Source organism: Meles meles, chromosome X, assembly GCF_922984935.1.
Source record: "Meles meles chromosome X, mMelMel3.1 paternal haplotype, whole genome shotgun sequence".
NCBI lineage: Eukaryota > Metazoa > Chordata > Mammalia > Carnivora > Mustelidae > Meles > Meles meles.
The window spans coordinates 120,030,646-120,045,184 of record NC_060087.1 but is presented as its reverse complement, the minus strand read 5'-3'; the positions used below and the strand labels follow the sequence as shown (position 1 = coordinate 120,045,184).

The 14,539-nt window shown below is 41.6% G+C and overlaps 1 protein-coding gene across 1 annotated transcript; it reads right to left on the bottom strand.

Moving 5' to 3' along the window:
• Window positions 1–501: 501 nt before the first annotated feature.
• LOC123935052 (UPF0472 protein C16orf72) lies at window positions 502–1,720 on the bottom strand. The gene has a single exon (XM_045995476.1). It carries the CDS (start codon window positions 1,700–1,702, stop codon window positions 845–847), a length of 858 nt encoding a protein of 285 aa, XP_045851432.1. The 5' UTR covers window positions 1,703–1,720; the 3' UTR covers window positions 502–844.
• Window positions 1,721–14,539: the final 12,819 nt, after the last annotated feature.

Genomic DNA, 14,539 nt, shown 5'->3' with positions numbered 1-14,539 from the left:
GTCTTCCAATTCAAAACAGAGATCACCAAAAAGATATAACCACAGGAAAAGGAACCTTTTACATTCCTCAGTTAAAGGAGCACCACTGGACCACCAGGAACACCATCTTTGATCTCGGGATCTCCATTGTTGGCTTAATTTTCCTAAAGAGCACTGAATGGACTCAATATCAAGTATTACCTGCCCAACCATTGTAGCACCCCTTCACACCATCACATAATCACCATAATAACCAACTAGCTAAAGAAAAAAACACCTTACAGCCTAATATGTATTACTTGCACACTTTGTACAAGTTAGGTGCATGGTAAAGTGGAGCAAAAACAGAAAATTCCAGATTTCACCAAGATGTCAAGTTTCACATTTTGACAAAATGTAACTGAACTGGCAAAAAATGGTTAAGGCAAATAACCAAATAATAGAGGATAAAAGTATCCTATAACCAAGTAAACACCTGTTCATCTTTCCCCTTTAAGAATTTTAAATAAGGTCACATTTTTCATTCAACAAACATTTATTGAGCACCAGCAACTGTGCTAAGTGCTAAGGAATATTAACTGTGAACAAGATAAACCAGGCTCCCGCTTTTGACCGGATACTTCTGCTTTTGCTGATCTTGCTAACTACTACATAATACTTGTTCTCTGCTAGAATTACATTTTCGGGAAAGTCAGAGTCATACGAGGCCTCTTCTAGAATACTTTAAAAGTTTCTGTATGGCAAACTTGATAGAAATCTTTAACTTTGAGAAGAAAACGATGGTCTCGAGCATCCTTTTCGACAAGCACGTGGAAGGTCAAGTTAGCTCTCAAGTAACATGGCGGCTGGTGGCCAACGGCGAGGTTCAGACCATTCGGTTGCGCTTGTGGGTGGGGGAGTCTGTGTCACCATCCCCGCACTGGGCCGAGGTGCGCTTGCGGGTCCCCCCACTGTCCAGGCGGAGGGCCGGTTCTTCTGAGTTGAGGGGGTTCAAGTCGTCCTCCGGGATGCCACTTTTTCGGCGTCCACCGCCAGGGCCACTGGTGGTGACGCCATTGGTGGCCCCGCCGCTGGCTTGAGGCGGGGAGCCCGGTGCGCCGGATCTCACGCTGATGCTGGCCATGGCACCGCTGAGGCCATGCAGGGCGATGGCCTCATGGAAGGGCTGCAGGTCGACGTCTACGGACGAACCGGCCCCGGTGGCTGCGGCCTGGCCGGCGGCCGCGACGGACAGCTTCGGCGGCGTCCTGGGGGTGCGCGATGGTGGAGGCGCGGGGGGCACCTTGCCACACAGGAAGCTGATCAGGTCTTCGCGGAGAATGGTGCTCCGGCCCTTCTTCACCCACTCCAGGACATCTCTGATGCGACGCTGGTAGCCAACCTGGACGCCCAGGTCAAAACTTCGTTGGTGGGCATCCCCGCTCTCTTTGTAGAGACTGGTCACTGCCATGGCCGCATTCTGGAAGGGGTCCCACATGGACAGTTCTGGCTGTTGGCACCCGGCATCCTTGTAGAGCTGGGCCACGGCGGTGGCAGAGATCTGGAAGAGGTGCCACAGCCTCTGCCGCTCGCTCTTGAGCCCCGCTGCCTCGGCGGCCGCCTCCTCCTGCAGCTCGGGGGGCAGCTGCTCCCCCTGCTCGGCCTCGGCCAGGCACTGGCGTTCCCACTTGGAAAACCAGTGCTCCGCCACCTCGGCCTCGCCCTCCTTCGGCTGCTCCTCCATCCTCCTCCTCCTCCTGGCCGCTCGTCTCCTCCACCGCCGCCTCCTCCTCCGCCTACTCTTGCTCCTCCACCTACTCTTGCTCCTCCACCTCCAGCTCACCTCCTGCTCCGCGCTCCCCTCCTCCTTCTGCGGCCGCCGCCGCCGCCGCCGCCGCCGCCGCCGCCTCCTCCGCGTGCGCCGGCGGGCGGTCGCGCGGGCGGCGGGGCCCTGAGGCCAACTGTTCCGGCGCGCGCCGCCCGCGGCCCTGGTGCACGCCCCGCCCCGCCCCGCCCGGCCCGGCCCCCAGCTACGCCGCGGAGATAACTCCGCAGCCGCCGGCGCCGCCTTGCTGCCCCCTTCCGGCCCCGCGGTCCGCTCCTAGAGCCCCCCCCACGGCGCCGCGGCCTCCCCGCCGCCGCCGCCGCTTCAGCCACGGTCCCGCGGCTCGGCCCGAGCCCCCCGCTCCGCCGCGGCTGCCGCACCAAGAACTCGGAGGGGACTGGCTGGAGCGCTGCTTCAACGCGGCGCTTGCCTACCACTTGGCCCTCTTTTCACACATTTTTTGAGACTTGTCGGCTTCATCCAATGAGCTGATCAAATTTTACATCCTATGTTGCCAGAGAGGATTATGGGGCAACTTCATGGTGTCGATCACATCCAGGGCGCCGATCCGGGAAGGCCGGGGGTGGGTGTGTATGTGGGGGGGGGGGGGGTGTGTGTGTGGGGGGGGGGGTGGGGTGGGTAGAGTGGAAGGACCTTGACCCCCGCGAACAGGCAGGCAGTCTGAATCCCAGCAATGCCCTCTACACAGTAGGTACCCAAGAAAAGTGTTTTCCACCGAGCGTCGCAGCATTTTGTAGAGGAAAAAAAAAATCCTATAACTCTGTCCCCTTCCTCCCTCCCCCCACCACGTTTCCTGGGCCTCAGTTTCCCCAAGTGCCAAACGAGGTTGCCGGATTAAGTCTCTGGAAAGCACTCACAGCGGTGATTTAGAACTTTCCTGCTGTCGCTGCAAAGCACCTCTTCTAGGCTAGTTGCATACTTATCAAATCTAAGAGTCATGTCAGACATGGTAATGATTTTTTCCCCTCAGTATCCTTGCAAGGTTTTTGTCTTAAAAAAAAATGGGTTGTGGGTTCTCTGTGGTCTCCCCTCAACTACTGAAAATTCCAAGATGAAGAAGTAAGGGGAGAGAAAATAGGAAAATGAAATCCCAAACACGGTATTCTTCGCTCTAGTGTAAAAATTCACTGTCTTTAGGAAAGGAAAAAAAAAAAGCTTACCTAATTCAACACCCTAAAAATTATAGCTAGGCAAAACATCATAATAATACCAAAATTAAGCTAAACCTATGTGATACTAAAGTCTTTTCCTTGGGTTCGATAACAACACTCCTCTCCTGTCATGATGCAGTTCTTTTTCAGTGCAGACAGTTCCAGAGCAAACTGTGTTAAGAGAAGAAAAATTATCACTGAGCTAAGAATAACATAAAAAATAGGAGGAACTAACATGTAATAGTTTTTTAAATTTAGGAAAAAAGTTAGAATTTCACGATTTTGGTTGTAGACAATACTAGCCAGGTCTCTGTAAAGCCTTACAAAAATAAAGGAAGCGAAATCTTCTAACAAAATCTGTTTAATAATTCCCAAACATGAAAATTAGTATATAAAATAAAATGATCTAATCATTAAGCTTTATCATCTTCCTTAAAAGAAATACATGTTTCTAAGTCAAATCTAAAAGAGAAGAAGAAGAAGAAAGGGGATTGTGCCCTTTCTCTGCAAACCAGGCTTTTTCACGATTCATTAAACCCTTTTTCCATATGTGTAATTGGACTCTTCTCATTTACATAAACGAGGGATGGGGCAAAAGACCTAAGATCAGCCCAAAAGGAGAAATACATTTCTCATTCTCCAGTGTTAAAAAAATATATTGTAGAAAACTCCAAGAAGGCAGATCCCCTTCCTCCTCCACACACCCACATACACCAGCCCTGAAATAGTTCATGGCCAAGGAGATACTGAGTTTGCCAGAGCTTTGGGGGTTGCTCTGCACACAGTGCCTCACAGTTATTATCAGAGGCACATGTTTTTAGTTTATTTTCTCTACGTAAAAAGCTTGGGCTGAAATGACTGACAGTAGGACACGATATCCTATTTTCTCCCCTCATTTCTGATTGGGTTAAAAAACAAGAAGAAAGACGGCACTGTCTTTGAAAGAGCACAACCCTCTGCTTGGGCTTGAGTTGTCTGGCTGGTATCCTCCATTCAGTTGGTCTCAGCACCTGATTAATTAGTTAATTAGTACTTAGAGCTGACTAGCCCCAGTCGGCAATTTTCATGCCCTGCATGGTGAAATGTTGAATCCAGCATTGAAATTTCTGTGTCGCACACCCTAATTATTATCACCCCACTACTTTTAAAACCATTGCACCAAATTATTATAATAGACAGAGCCAGACAAGTGTGTGGGAATATGTTCTTTCTGAGAAATAATGGTAGACTTCTAATATTTTTCACTATTGCCCTTAACACATTTAAATAAAATAATGAATGGGAAAAATTCTAATTCAATTAGCCTTCAATTCCCTCCATAGAGAAAATGATTTTATATGGGAGAGATGGTAGAAAAATCACGGCCAACATTTTTCATGTTTTCTCAGTTCTTTGGGTGGCAAAGAGTACATTTACAAGATCTCCTCTCTTGAGATTAATTTTGTTCCCATAAAAGCCTAAAAGGTCAGGAATAAAAAATCAGAATAGAAAATAGTAATAATACAAAACCAAAAAAAAAAAAAAAACCCCTAAGATTATTTTAACTAGGAAATGATGCTCTCTGTGTGTGTTTGAGGTGGGGTGGGGAGGATTTTGATGTTTAAAAATACTGTACTGCCATGGTTTAGGAATGTTTTCTATGGGAAAAAATATTCCTTGGCTGCTGCCTCATTCTTCCATAAATTTGATGTCATAGCTAAGGTTAAATATCAACTAGGGAAAAATAGTTTTAGAAAATAAGTTAGGACACAAGCCGAGGGGAATCTAATTTTTTGACATTTCTCAGTGCACCATTACCAAAAAGGGCCCCAGTGTGTCAATGATTTTCAGTATTATTGGTAGCTATTTTCACCTGAAACAATCCTTATATATCAGTAGTGGGCTGCCTGTAATTGTAAGAGCTAAATGGTACACAGAACTGGATACACAACCACACAGACCAGTAAATGGGTCGGACTGAAAGCAAAAGTAAACACCAACCTTAGGAAATGAAAGAAGTTAAAAGATAAGTGTTAAGGACCTTATTCTTTTTGGAGAATAAAACAAGATTTAGTAGCTTTCCACTTAATTTAAATGAAAAGAATCACTACCTTACATATTGCAGTGATAATGTAATGGGGAAAGAAAACAAAAAAGTCTTTGTACAAATGACACCTCCTATAGTTGTTGTGAAGAAACTTTTCCCCTTGGTATCTGCTAACAAATTCTAATTAATGCTGCACATTCCTTTACTGAAATCATTTAATGCGTAACAAGGGGGGTAAAAAGAAATGCTGAATGCTCGTGATTGCCCTGTTAGAATTATGGGAGTGAAAGCCTGGGGCCCCAAACTTACTGTCTATTAAAGCCAAGCTTTGAAAAAGAAATGCAACCTACAAAAGCTGTCAATCTCCCTTGCCCCTAAAGCCTGGGTTCACATGGATTCAAGTGACAGCCCTCCTCCCCCATGCACAATACATCAATCTGTCTCTCCCACAAGCACCCACAGCCCATTGTGCTGGCCGCAGGTGCCTATTATGGCACCCATGGCTGCCTCCCACAGCTCCGCCCCTGAGAAACAGGAACTGCAGACAATGGAGCCCTGTGGGAAGACAGAGGTGGGTGTTGGGAGGGATAACAGACAGATGGTAAAGGGTATAGGGTAGTAGGTAGTTTCAAAACAAATGTCAAACATTCAAAATTATTGCTTTCTCGTGTCTCCCCTTTTGAATTGCCTTTGCTTCAATCACCATCTGCCATGATTATAAAAACACTTACCTGTTATGATGAATTTTTGCTCCCCTTTTTGGGCAGTGGTGGACCACCCTATTCCTCCTACTTCGCCTCTAGGTTTCTCAAGGTCACAGACTGAGGTGACACCAGGAGACCACAGAGGGGAGATAAGGAATATTTCTAAGTTTTTTTCAAGGTTTGTGGTTTCCCTGTGAGCTTGGTTTTGGGCTCCTTAAGGGGCATGGATTATAAAAATCAGTTCCTTTGGGTAATACACTTAGGAAATCAAAGTACTATAAGACTTTTACAAATGTAATATCAGGCAGGTGGAAATTCTGAGGCCATTTCTTTTCTGGTAAGGAGTCACATAAAGAGAGATGAGGTGCATTGAGTAATAAAAGTACTGAATTTTTCTCACTCAGACTTTTTACCTATTTCCAAACATGTCAACAAAAATAAGTAAAACTGTAAAAAAAAAAAAAAAACCAACAAACCTAAATACTATTCACATCCAGTGCCCTTATCACAAAAAGTGCATTTTAAACAATTCATTTCATAAAATGCCACTTGCCTGTGGTGGTCTTAACCTTCTGAGTTATGGAGTAGTTAAGGAGTAATAAATAAAAGAATTAAGATAAATGCCAAAACCACATGTATTAGTTCAAGTAAATTTGATTGAGTTCCCTTTGCCCTTGCTTTATCATCTCAATATACCACCTTATTCCTGTGTCCAAGATAATTTGTCACAAATTAAAACCAAGCTAACAATAATGTCATCACTACTACTACTACTACTACCTGTCTCAAACAAACAAAGAAACAAACAAACAAAAAAAACCACCAAGAAATTTCTGGCACAATTCTAAGTCATGGCCAAGAGGATTGGTGACTTGTTGGAATGAGGGTACTGCTAAAATAACGCCAGGGACTAAAACCAGCCAGTTTTTCTGAAGCAAACAAGAGGGTCTTGGTTCGCTGTCAAAAACTACAAACTAAGCTTTAACTAGGGACTGTCAGGGATCCAAGTGAGCTCTTGGCCAGGGAGAGCTTAATTAGCAGAGTTGGTTTGGGTTTTTAAATTACAGAAGAAAAACAACCAATACAGTATGAAAGCATACAGTGGTCTAATGTAGCACAAAATTCACTATTCTATTGTGTGTGTGTGTGTAGTGATTTTCCACATTCTGTTAACAATTTAAATTTAGATTTTAAACATTATTTTTGTGCCCATTACTAGGGCATGTTTCTTTTGTTTTCTTCTTCTGTATCCTTTCAGAGACTTTACTGTATTGATCACCCAATACTAATACGTGCCCCCTCTTTTATATATAAATAGTGGCATACTACATACACTATTTTGTTTTTTAACATGAGAGATCTTGGAGATCGGTCCATATCAGAATATTAAGAGCTACTAGGGCATGCTTCTGAAATGTGAATGGATTTGAGTCATATTTGGTATTTGTAAAAGTTAAGAGTCCATCTCCACAGTGGGCAAATATATGATTCCAGTATTAGCTACCAAGTGATCAAGCCATTTGGAGGATATTCTTACTTCTCCTAACTACTGAATTAGGTATTCTATTTCAAATGCTGAGAAATTAGTACAGCTAACTCCAATTATCCATCTATGCGAGCCAGAGAAAATGTGAGGAGAAAGTCACAGATAACTCACAGATACAACTTTTGTTAAAGATGCTTACATGGGAAAACATTTAAGATGCTTATTGATAGGGTTTGTGAATTGTTTCTATACCATCCAAAATAATCAGAATCAAAAAGAAATTGCTAAAAGGCTTCCGATTTGATCCATGGTCCCTTATTCATACTTACGGTATCTCACAAGAATGACCTTGCTGAATTAACTGATTAAAAGATGCCAGGTTTCAGCTGTAAAATTAGTTGACAATACACAGTCCTTTTTACCTGTGCTCCAACAACAACTTATTTTACCTCTAGATGTTTTCCATGGGGCTCTTGAGTCTATTCATTTTAAAAGTAGCATAGTTTGTTGGTTAAAATCCAAAATTTTACTGCCAGACAAACCTGGGTTCTCAACCTGGCTCTGGAGCTTGAAAAGTGGTATGATTTAACTTCTCTGATACTGAGTTTTCCCTAAAACAGGGATGATAATAGTACATATTTCATAGGTTTGTGTAAAGATTAAATAGGACCATGCACTGACTCTTAAAACAATGCTCATAGCAAATCCTCAGAAAACAGTGTCTATTTTTACTATTACTAATATCAGTTATAGGATTCTCAGGATTAGCTAGATGAATTCTCAAATCGGATCAGCAAAATCGCCTGGTGGGGTAATTTTTTAAAAATACACATAGCCCAGGCATACCTCACCCAAAGAAACGCCAATTAAATTGGTCTGCGATGGTGCCTGGGAATTTGTATTTTAAAGCATTAAAGGAATCCCAAGATGACAACTGCTAAGCTGACCAAGAAAGCATTAGGTTGTAATTAGAACAAGAAGTCAAAGGGTTCAGTGAAGAATATCCTTAAGATGGATGCAAATTCTATAATCGCCCTATATCACTAAGAAACCAGAAGCTATTTTTGTGTGCTTTTGATTGACAATGGAATACAATTACGAACTCTGAGAACAAAAAGCTGTATGATGATTCTAGTTCTAATAGGAAGCATGCTAAAATGTGGCATCATTTGAGCCATTGAAGGAGCATAAGAAAAGATAATCCATTTGGCTTTGACATTTGAAATGTTCTCCTACCAGCAGCCCTTTCTTACGGCCCTATGATTACATTTATTTTCTCTGTAGGTCCAAACACATTACTCGATCCTGCTGTGAATAATATTTACATGGAGTTAATACTGGGAAAAGCTGTTTGTTCGGTTCTTTAGTTAAACATTTTATTTTGAAGTAAAGTTCCCAGGCAGTTGTGAGAAACAATACAGAGATCCAGTGTACCCTTTACTCAGTTTCTCCCAACAGCATTTCGCAAAAGTATAAAACAATATCAAAATCAGAATATTGACATTGATACAATCTAGACGCAGAAGAGTTCCATCGCAAGGATCCCTTATTTTCCTTTTCATAGCCACACTCTCTTCCTTCCCATCCCTTCCCCTCCTTAATCCACGGTGACCAATAAACAGTTCCATTTCTAGAGTTTTACGATTCCAAGAATATATGCAAATACCATAAATATGATCAGACAGTCTTCAGCCTTTGGGGATTGGCTTTTTCCTCTCAACATAATTCTCTGGAGATCTAACCAGCTTGTTGCCTACATCAATAGTTCCTGCCTTTTTGTTGCTGAGCCGTAATTCTTCTTATGGCTGTACCACACTTTGTTTAGCCATTCACCTGTCAAAGGAAATCTGGGTTGTTTCCAGTTTATGAATAAAGCTATTACTAATAAAGCCACTCAGAATACTTGCATACGTATTTTTGTGTGAACTTCGTTTTTTAAAAAGATTTTTTATTTATTCGACAGAGAGAGAGAGAGATCACAAATAGGCAGAGACGCAGGCAGAGAGAGAGGGGGAAGCAGGCTCCCCACTGAGCAGAGCCCGATGCGGGGCTCGATCCCAGGACCCTGAGATCATGATCTGAGCCGAAGGCAGAGGCTTAACCCACTGAGCCACCCAGGTGCCCCTTGTGTGAACTTCAAACTTCATTTCTCCCAGCAGACAACTGTAGGTTGTACAGTGCTTGCATATTTAATTTTTTTAAGATTTTTTAAAATTTATTTATTTGACAGACAGAGATTACAAGTAGGCAGAGAGGCAGGCAGAGAGAGAGAGGAAGAAGCAGGCTCCCCGCTGAGCAGAGAGCCTGATGTGGGGCTCGATCCCAGGACCCTGGGATCATGACCTGAGCCGAAGGCAGAGGCTTTAACCCACTGAGCCACCCAGGTGCCCCTTAATTTTTTAAAGAAACTGCCAAACTCTTTTTCCAGAGTGGCTGTACCATTTGGCATTTCCACTAACAACGTATGAATGATCAAGTTTCACCACATCTTCACCAGCATTTGTTATTCTCACTAATTTTAGCTCTTCTGATATCTCATTGTGGTTTTCATTCATTTCTACAATAACTAGTAATATTGAACATATTTTCATATGCCTATTTGTCACCTATAAATCCTCCTTGGTGAAATGTCTTTTCATGCCTTTTGCATTTTAGCTCATTTTTTTTTAAATCAAGCTATAGATATACCATGCTGAGGATTTATTTTGAATTGTAAAATAGATCTCATTTTACTTTGACTTTTGCTGTTCTATGTTCTAGCTTAACACTTAAAAAGCACTTACTGCGTACCATATACTACGTTAAGTACTTTGAAATATTCATTTCAATTTAAGTAAAATTTAGTCTTACAGCAACCCTATGAAGTAGATACTACTATATCATCTCCAGTTAACATTCGACAAAACTGAGGGTACAGAGACGTTCAATAATTTACCCAAGATTACACAGGTAACAAGTGGCGGGGCTTAGATGAGAACCTATGCAGTAATTGTTATGAGCTTAATAATGTACACATAATATTACAGGTGACAGAAGTCAGAAGCAGTGGGAGGAGGGAGAGTGTGGGAAAGTATCTCTGATACTTTTGTCTAGAATTAATGGATCCAACAATAAAAATTAAAGTATAGGATTCAACATTATAGAAGTAACCCCCCAAATGCCCTGAATATCGTAAAAATATAACTAATAAAATGTTGGGACAATCAGAAGCAGGTAAATGTGGTGGCTTAAGTATGCTAAATCATCTTTCTTGAGAGTCAAAAAATCCTTTCTAAAATTGATAAAATAAGAAACAGAAATAGAAGCATATTATTTAGACTAACGGTATTAATCATCAGAAAAACTCGAAACGAGAAATAAAGTGGTTACCTCTGGAGACCGGAAACTAGCCATTAAACATGAAACTTCTCTTTCTCTTCTATACTGTTCAATTTTTAAAAAACTGTATGCAGGTTATATCTATGATTTAAAAACAGGGTATTTTAAAGCACCCCAGGTAATTCTGATTAAGGCTAGGTTCAATAACCACCAAGCTAAAGTACACCCAATACTCTTGGGGGTCTTCAAAGACAGGTGAGGATGAATGGCTTAGCATGTTGCCTATTAGTCTGGAATTGCTAGGTGCATTGGATCTACTTGTAGTATCTATTCACCTTAAAAATACAGCTGTCAGTTATTATACCAGCAAAAATGGGTTTATTCAGGAATAGCAGAGAACTGTGATTTGGGACATGCAAACTACTGCAAAACCAAGACAAGTCCAGAGAACAAAGAAGAAAGCTCTCTTGTTGAGTAAAGGGGGTAGTTGGGAAGGCTGTTATAAACAAAAAGTCCACTGGAGTAAACTGGTAGTTCAAAGTATAGTGGCTTTGCATTGGCTGAGTTGTGACAGTTTCTTATTGGCTGGGCTGCTGCTGCTGGGAGAGGAGAAAACCTTTCTACCTCCTGCCCGGGGAGTAAAGTTGGAGCTAAAGGAGTATCCACTTGAAAGGTTGTGTCTCTTCCTGTTGGGTCTGCATTTGACCGCCAATGGTAGGGCCTGGGAGCTCCCCCTTCTGGCCTCTTAGTTCCATTTTAGTGAGATTTCCTTTTATTAATTTTCACATATCCTTAACTTCCACGTCCCCCTAGGATGCTATTCCTAACTCTATACTCTGCTTCTTGCCCTCCTGTTCCCGTCTCTTGTCCAAACTGTCCTCCCTCAAATCAAGAATCAGAAGATTGGTGGAAGGTTAGCAACATGGTTAGAGTCAAAGATAGGGAAATGATTAATTTCCATCTTCCAAACAAGCTTCTGACACAGTATAAAAATAGATCTCAATTTTAGGTAATAGATGAAGAAGAAGAAGGCATTTTTTTATTTGAAAAAGTGAGATGGGCACATGGTTACAAAATTCAAATAGAAAAAAAAGGATATATACTGGAAAGTAAGTCTCTCTCAATTCTAGACCCCATATCTTCCTTGCCGAAATCAATCATTTGTTAACATTTTTAATATATCCTTTCAGATTATGCAGCACATACATACACCTAGGTGCATAATTTTCACATTGTCTTGCTCCCCACTTCTTGTTTTCACATATTCGTATTTTTTGGAGATTATTCCAAACATAACGTGTAGATCGACTTCATTCTTTTTTTTTATTTTGAAGATTTTATCTATTCATTTATTTCAGAAAGAAAGAGAGCGAGAGAGCAAGCAGGGGGAGGAGCAGAGGGAGAGGGACAAGCAGACTCTGGGCAGAGCACGGAGCCCAGCGCAGGGCCCAATCTCATGACCCTGAGATCATGACTTGAGCCAAAATCAAGAGTTTGATGCTTAACCAACTAAGCCACCCAGGCGCCCCTCTACTTCATTCTCTTTTAACATCAGCAGGATATCCCCAGGTGTGAGCATGCCATGCTTATTTAATTAGCCTCTCATTTGTGGACACTTTTATTACTATACTTTGATATTTATCATTACAAATAACACCATAGTGACCCCCTTTGTACAAAAAGCTTTATACCTGCTTTTATTTCAGTGGATCCGGAGATACATACAAGCATTTAATGCATGCATATGTGTATAGTTAAATTTTATATTAGTACAATCTATTTGCTATCTGCATCATATTCTATTATATGATCACTGACTTTACCATAACTATAACTTACTGAGGCAGTCCCCTCTTATGGGATAGTCAGCTGTTTACCATCTTTTGCAGCAAATGGGGTAAGGATGACGAGTTTGACTGTGGCTCTCTGTGAACATGTATGTTTGTGTGTGTGCAAAGAAGCATATTTACAGTCAATGAATATTTAAGAATTTGTAACCAGACCAATATAATATTGGAATCTTGATTCCAAGAATTTGGATCAGACCACTGGATAATATCCACAGTATTTGAAAATGTACCAAATTTACCATCACATTTGAAAAATAAACCTTATGATATTTTTTCTAAATCTGTCCTCTAGTCCCTTAGAAAAATCAAAGCACCGGAGCACCTGGATGGCTCAATTGGTTATGCATCCAACTGTTGGTTTCCGCTCAGGTCGTGATCTCGGGGTCATGAGATCAAGCCCTACATGGGGCTTGACTCAGTGCAGAGTCTGCTTGTCCCTCTCCCTCCTGCTCTGCTCCTTGCCCACACTCACACATATTCTCTCTCTTCCCCCCACCATAAATAAATAAAATCTTAAAGAAAAAAGAAAGGAAAAGAAAACTTAAAGTACCAATCAAATATGTTTTACCTGTTCCCTCAGGAAAACTTAGATTTTTTAAAAGATGTTATTTTTGACTGATCTTTACACCCAACATGGTGCTCGAAGCCACAACCCGGAGATCAAGAATCACATGGTCCACCAACCAAGCCAGCCAGGCATCACCTGCTCAGGACAGCTTAAATCCCAAATCATATGTGCAGGGTTTTGGTTTTTTTTTCCCCTGTTCTGCTCCATCGAGCTACAGAGACCTCACTCAAGTGCTTACTTGGAGTCTAGAACCTCATGTCCTGGAACTGATAGAGACTTTTTACCATCCTTCAAATTCTATTACTTAAACCTAAGATTTTTTTTAATCTTTCTAAAGTTCCAAGGCGCTAACAAACCATAGAGAATATGGTAGCATGAATTCCCGCCCACAAAACTTCACCATTTCCATGGTTAAATGTAATTGCTGATATTCCTTACGGTGAAGAACCATTTCTCAAGCAACAACAGCATTTTCACTTAACAATGTAGGTCCGGAGGGTTGTTAACAGATGGAGACAACAGACCCGTAGCTCATTAATGTACAAGTACAGAGATAAAATACAAGAAAAAAAAAGGAAATAAAAAACAAGGACAGTTTTTGAAACGAGGAGTGCTGAACAACTCAGTACTCATTTGGGGAAAAAAATCAACCTCAACCTTATATCAGGCAAAAATCATGAACTCAGAATGGTTCATACATAAACCTAAATGTACAAACCCAAAGTACAAAACTTCTAGAGGAAAACATAGGAGAAAAATTTGAGACTTTACAGTAGGCAAAGATTTTTTTAGGACACAAAAATATAAACCATAAAAGATAAAAATTGACAAATTGGGCTTTGTCAAAATTTAAAATTTTTGGCTAGCTCAGTTGGTAGAGCATACAACTCCTGATGTTGGAGTCATAAGTTCAAGCCCCACATGGAGGGTAGTATTTACTAAAAAATAAATAAATAAGGGGTGCCTGGGTGGCTCAGTCAGTTGAGTGGCCAGCTCTTGATTGTGGCTCAGGTCATGATCTCAAGGTCATGGGATCAAGCCCCATGTCAGGCTCTGTGCTCAGTGGGGAGTCTGCTGGGGATCTCTCTCTCCCTCTCCCTCTGCCCCTCCCATTGCTCGTGCTCTCTCTCTCTCTCTCTCAAATAAATGTTTAAAAATAAATAAATAAATAATCACAAAAAATATATAAAACTTCTGCTATTCAAAAGTTAGCATTAAGAAAACAAAAAGGCAAGCCACAGACGGGAAGAAAAAACATTTGCGCCATATAGATATAAATATAGATATAGATATAGATATAGATCTGACATGTATCCAGAATATATAAATATCTCCTATTACTCTGGAAAACAGTATGGAGGTTCCTCAAGATGCTAAAAATAAAGTTACCCTACCACCCAGCAATTGTACTACTAGGTATTTACCCCAAAGATACAGATGTAGTGAAAGGTAGGGTCACATGCACCCCAATGTTCATAGCAGCAATGTCCATGATAGCCAAACTGTGGAAGGAGCCAAGATGTCCTTCAACAGATGAATGGATAAAGAAGGTGTGGTTCATATATACAATGGAATATTACTCAGCCATCGGAAAGGATGAACACCCCATTTGTACTGACATGGATGGAACTG

Bases quoted from the DNA above. Each gene is read 5' to 3' on its own strand.
- LOC123935052 (XM_045995476.1), bottom strand. From the start codon at position 1,702: ATGGAGGAGCAGCCGAAGGAGGGCGAGGCCGAGGTGGCGGAGCACTGG.